The following is a 6,000-nucleotide window of genomic DNA, read 5'->3' as shown; positions in this document are numbered from 1 at the left end:
TACACGAGTACATGACCTGAGCGCAGGGAGAGACGACTGGATCTGTGCGGAAACAAAACCAGATCTGATGAGGATAATTCTCTCGATTCAAGAAAATACGAGGTTCTTTGTGCACTTGTCAAGCAGCCCTCGACCATGTCCCTTCATTTTCCATCCAAGGTCCCAGGATACACCGATGCAGTTGGTGCATGAGTTGGGCCGGTTCATTGGATACGTTCTCAAGGCGACCTTGCCCTTTCTCTCTTCGGTATCTCCCTCTCCACCCCGGAATTCCTTCCCCACCGATGGCTGCAGCCCCATTTCGATGTTGACCACTCGCCAGTCGCCATCGTGTGTCCCTAGCTACCACGCGCAGGCCTATCCGCCGTCGCCGATGTCGCCGTGTTTGCAGAGTCTCCAGAGCTCCCGCAGGGGCGCACGCATTGGAGCCGGCCGTCGGCATCTCCAACCACACCTTTTTGCTGCCTCCGCACCACCATTCGAGCTCCGCCCTTTCAGTCAGACGACTCTTCTTCGACCTTCGCCGCAAGTCAAACATCCCATCAACCCTCCGAGGCCACCTCGCTTCCGCGCCGTACACAAGGTGTTCGATCATTTTCTCCAATAGGTATTCACATTGTGCTCGCACCGTGTAGCTCGGTCAAAGTTGGACCTGAACATTGAACAACTTGCTTAAGCATGTCTCTTTCTTTCCAGGAAGATGCCTCTCCGGCTCACAGATAACCACGTATCTGCACCGAGAACTCGCCATGTCCAGACATGTCCTTAAGCGCTCCAAGAAATCTTTCCTTGCAGGAAATCGCTCGGAACTACCAAGAGCTTGGGGCTTTGAATGGCGGAAGCAGTGACTGCTGCTGTCGCCATAGGATGGGGCATGAGAGCCGCAGGGTGGGTCGCCTCGCCCATCATCTCCGACCTGTTCAAGAAAGCATCCTCCTATCTTGGCTTTGATGCATCAGAGAAGCTGATTGAGCTTGAGCCGAAGATTTTATTGCTGGAGCGGGTGATGGGAGCGGTTGAGGAGAGCCCTTACAGGCCTCGGTTGGAGGGGCTGTACAGTAAACTTAAATCTGCTTTCTACGACGCAGAGGAAATCTTGGATGATGTTGAGTACTACCGTCTCGAGAAGAAGATACAAGATGACAAGCTCAAGTCAGAGGTCACCGGGCCTTCACGTCGCTTGAAGGAGATCTGGTCTGCGGTGGCGAAGAGCTCTCCACTTAAACATCAGGTCCTTCCTTACCTCTATGTGTTTGTATTTCTGTCGGTTCCAAAAGTAACTTAGCGACCATAACCTTCCCTGCAAAAAGCGGGATCAACAGGAAATTGCTTGAGTATGTAACCATATCGATCACTGCCACAGTCGTCCCGGTGGAGGTAGTAAGGGTTGGGTTCAAGTGAACCTAATGGATCTGCGCTAATCTAGACTAAATTGCAACTGAAACCGTTTATCACTTGGTCGGATCTCATAGTTTTGTAGATGAACCCACTGATAACATGAACATAGGCAAACTAGTAAGAACCTAGTTGATGCGGCCTCCGTACAATAGTAGCTTACCAATCCAGCTGCTGAGTTTTTTCTCAAAACGTTCTTCCACGAGCTTCGGTTCACCACTCAAATATCTAAAAGGGAGAGCCCTAGCATCACACCGGAAAAAAGGTCTCTATATTGATCCTCTTCTTCTTTAGCATGGTCAAAACAGAATATTTGGCTCTTATGAAAACTAGCATCATAGCATGGTGGCACTCACAAATGCGAAGGCATCGTCTTCAGTGGCCGAAAGTTCCGAAAATTGAAGTTTTGGTTCATGAACATCAACTATGTGATTAGATAGAAATTACACACATTCTATAGCTCAAACATTTTTAATCGTGTAAAATTTGTGAACGGGGAATTGCTCTGTAATTTGTTAAAACCCCTACATGTGTTGTTATGTGATATTAGATCAATAAATAGAGCTATAGTTCCAACGTGATGTGAGACCAGTACATGAGACCAATTGACATTTATACTCTCTGTTGGCCATATTGGATGTACAATTATTAAAGTCTATTCATTGTGCTTCAAATAACAATGTGGATCCATGGGGCCCATGTCCAACTAATGTGTAGGGGATTTCTCGAATTAAATAGCACTATAAGTTTGTGAGGAGCTCAAAGGAAGGCAAATCAAATAGTGATGAGCTGAAAGGAGTATGTGAAGTTGTGTTGACAGAAAATAAATAGAAACATAAATTAAGACATTTTAATGGAAATATTTGAATGTCATTTATTTTAAAATAGATATCGTGTTCTAATATACTTTTTTCTAAGGATACGTCATGGTGACGTATCGGTTTCATAGAAGAAGAGGCCAGAAGGCCAGCGTTACACACACTCTAGGCACATGCGCCACGGAGTGCAACCCCACGCTGGCAGCACTCACACGCTACGGGACTACTCGCGGCATCTCCACTTATCCACTACTACGAGGGCGTCCTTGAACAACCCAGCAGCTCTCCAGAGTTCGGCCTCATCGGAGATCCGAGTTAACACCGCAACTTTCGAGGGAGACGCGCCCTCGAAAACCACGCCGTTCCGGTGGCGCCACAGACACTAGCATACAAGCGTGATCCCTGTCTAGAAATCACGGCCCTTCCCCGAGCCGCCCCGCTTCTCTTGTATCCAGCGAACAAAACATGTGTTTGCTTGCGGCATCCAGTCGAGCTTTCCCCACAATCACAGGCATGTGGACCAAACCTCTCGCGCTAAAACACAACCCATCAGCAGATGGTCCAGAGACTCCTCTACCTGATCGCAGAATGGGCATGCCGCCGGGTGCGGGAGACCTCGTCTGCTCAGCCTGTCAGCAGTCTGGCATCTGTTTCTTGCCGCCAACCAGAGGAAGACCCTGCAATTTGGTGGGGCTCGAGAACGCCAGACCTGTAGCACTCCAGCCATCTCTACCCTGGCGCCGAACATCGCACGATAACAAGATCGTGCCGAATATGTGTAGCTCTTGTCCCAGCCCCAACGAAAACTGTCAGCCACGCCCTCCGAGAGGGTAATATCTGCCAGCCGATCTGCCACTTGGAACAGCTCCATGATTGCCAGTGCCCCTAGATCCGGGGAGATGTCATCCAACCATCCTCCCGCCAGTCTGTCATGTACCCTCCGCAGCTTAAGGGTGCGCTTTGGCATAGCCGCAAACAGATTCGACGCAATATCACGCATTCGTCCATCTGGTAGCCACTTATCAGTCCAGAAGAACGTGGACTTTCCGTCCCCAATCACGGAGTAGGTTGCCCCCTCGAAAAGCTGTCGCACCATAGTGGGAACCTGAATGTTGAACTCGCTCCACGGCCTGGCGTCAACAACTCGCTGGAGCCATAGCCACCTAGCTCTTAGGGCCATGTTCATCATCCTGAGATTGGGGATTTCAAGGCCACCCCACTCCTTGGGGGTGTAAACTTTGTTCCACGCCACTACGCAGTGGCCACCCTTGACGCCCTCCCTTCCCTTCCAAAGGAATCCCCTAATGATCTTTTCGATTGCTACCAATGTCTTAACCGGGAGGTCGAGGGACATCATGGTGAAGATTGGCATTGCAGAGAGAGTTTCCCGGGCCAGCTCAAGCTTTCCACCTTTGTCTAGCAGCGAGGCCCTCCACCCTGGTAACTTACTGGCCACGCTATCCACAAGGTACTTGAGCTGCGTTGTGTTCGGCTTTCTCAGGGTGAGGGGAAGCCCTAAGTACCGCAGAGGGAATGAAACCACCGGGCATTGCAGCTCCTGGTCTGTGATGATCCTGTCAGCATCAGTGCATCAGATGAGGTTCGCGGAGCACTTGTCCATGTTGGTGTGGAGGCCTGATGCTGCCCCAAAGTCATCCACCACTGCCGAGAAAACCCTGAAATCGACCATAGTGGGACGTATAAAAGTCACCACGTCATTTGCATACATCGATGTGCGAAAACGCAGCCCGGATGCTGCCAATGGAGTGAGCAAACCGGCATTGCCTGCCCTCTCAATCATCAAGTGCAGGACTTCCATGATCAATATGAAGAGTTGCGGAGATAGAGGATCCCCTTGCCGAAGTCCATGCCTATTGGCAATCCGTGAACTGGGTATACCATTAAGCAACACACGGGTCAACGCCATGGAGAGAAGAGCACAAATGACAGCCAGAATCCTTTCCCCAAAACCTAGCTTCCTGAGGACGTCGATAAGGAAAGTCCAATCCACAGTGTCGAAAGCTTTGGTTATGTCCAACTTTAGGAGCACTGCGGGGATTGAGCTGCTATGAAGTTTGCGTGCCGTTCCTATCATGAAGTTATCATGCAAACTCCTCCCACGTACAAAGGCACTTTGCTGCATCCCCACCATTTGGGGGAGGACCGGTGCGACTCGGTTGGCCAATACCTTCGCCACCAGTTTGGCAACGCCATGGATTAGGCTGATGGGTCTGAAGTCCCGAATCTCCTCCGCGCCGTCCTTCTTCGGTAGAAGAGTAACATGTAATATCCCAGGTATTGGGGTTACAAAAATAGAGGAAACAGATGTGTGCATTGCATTCATGCATAGAAAATCTGGGGAATTTTCGCGCTTTAAAGTAAAACAGTCACAGTAACTGAAGTTCACTTGACCTTGGTGGAACTGGAGTAGCTCATCAAGTCAAGCGCTATAAACCTCAATGTGACTTTGTTAAAACATTGTTTTGGGTAGAGATGATTTGATCTAAGGGGTTAGATCAAATGGAATTAAAATCAACACAACAACACTTGAATCAATGATCAATTGTTTGATCTTATAAAAGATCATAATATGGAATTCCTTGCAATAACATATGAACATCCATTTAATTGGAAATCAAGTAACAATAATTGGAGAAACTATTCTTCACTTATCTTTTCCATGTCTTAAACTAATCCATGCTCTTATCATCAAACCTTTGATATCCATTCTACTATAACTTTGGAAACTTAACAAGGAGATCCACTCAAGAAGTACATATTCTTCTATATTCCAAATAGTTAAGCATCAAACCTAGAGAGGTGAGAGATCTGTTATAATTATTGAGAAGCAATAACAGACCTTGAGTTAAACCTTGGATATAAAGCCATGAATTCAAATCATTATCTTTGAGAGAAACCCTAGAGTATTATTCAAGCTTTCCCATATGAGAGAGACCATTTATTTTAAACTTAGCTTTACCTATTTAAGGATAAAGGACAACCTTTGAACTAAAGTATTAGGAGAATAACCATTTCATCTTGGAGTGGTGAGATAACCTATTATCACATGAAATAATACCATACCCCAGAATGGATAAGGTGAGGAAGAAACTAACCAAATTAAACTAGACAAATGAAACCTTAGTCTAGATGCCTAAGGAGATATTAGGAGTACACCATAAACCCTAGAATAACCATTTCTAATTGAGAAAGCTCAATCTATGGTGTTATACTCAAGATAATTGAGACAACCATAACCATGCCCATTCAAGAAACTATAAAAGAAAGTCTATATTTAGTTGATCAAGACAATGCTTGATCATGGAAGTAAGAAACCCATTTAATGAGAGATCCCTTAGGAAGCCAAACCTTGATCATTATAAATTGAGTGATGATCATAAACCCTAAGAACTTGAAGTAGAAATATTAAGAACAAGTTGATCATGCTTAATCCATGATCATATTCTTGAAGTATGTGAGGATAAGTTAAACCCTAATAGGATAAGCAGATATCATTAGCCACATGAAGTTATAAGGAGATCAATAGTAAGCAACCCTAGGCTTAGATTTCAACCTTTACTTGTGAATCACTTGGTGATCATAAGTACAATACTACCACATCTACATCCTCAAAACCACAAGAAAATCTTAGAGTAAAACCCATACTTTATATGGTGAGAAACCATCCATTCATATGACCAAAGTTAACTATAAAAAGAACTATAACAACTTTTAGTTACTCTAACAATAGATTAAGGGTATAATAGAAATCTTTTGGTATAAGATA

The 6,000-nt window shown here is 45.9% G+C and overlaps 1 protein-coding gene across 2 annotated transcripts in view; it reads left to right on the top strand.

The window, feature by feature from the left end:
• The first annotated feature begins 223 nt into the window (after positions 1-223).
• Positions 224-6,000, top strand: part of LOC127312517 (putative disease resistance RPP13-like protein 1) — a 35,274-nt gene continuing 29,497 nt past the window's right edge. For both annotated transcript variants that reach the window (XM_051343033.2, XM_051343032.2), the window contains exons 1-2: positions 224-607; positions 697-1,231. In XM_051343033.2, the coding sequence (XP_051198993.1) occupies positions 833-1,231 (399 nt within the window). In that variant the 5' untranslated portion in view covers positions 224-607; positions 697-832. The remainder of the gene's footprint in view (positions 608-696; positions 1,232-6,000) is intronic.

Source organism: Lolium perenne, chromosome 7 (assembly GCF_019359855.2).
Source record: "Lolium perenne isolate Kyuss_39 chromosome 7, Kyuss_2.0, whole genome shotgun sequence".
Classification (NCBI taxonomy): Eukaryota; Viridiplantae; Streptophyta; class Magnoliopsida; order Poales; family Poaceae; genus Lolium; species Lolium perenne.
This window is presented reverse-complemented; position numbering and strand designations above follow the sequence as displayed.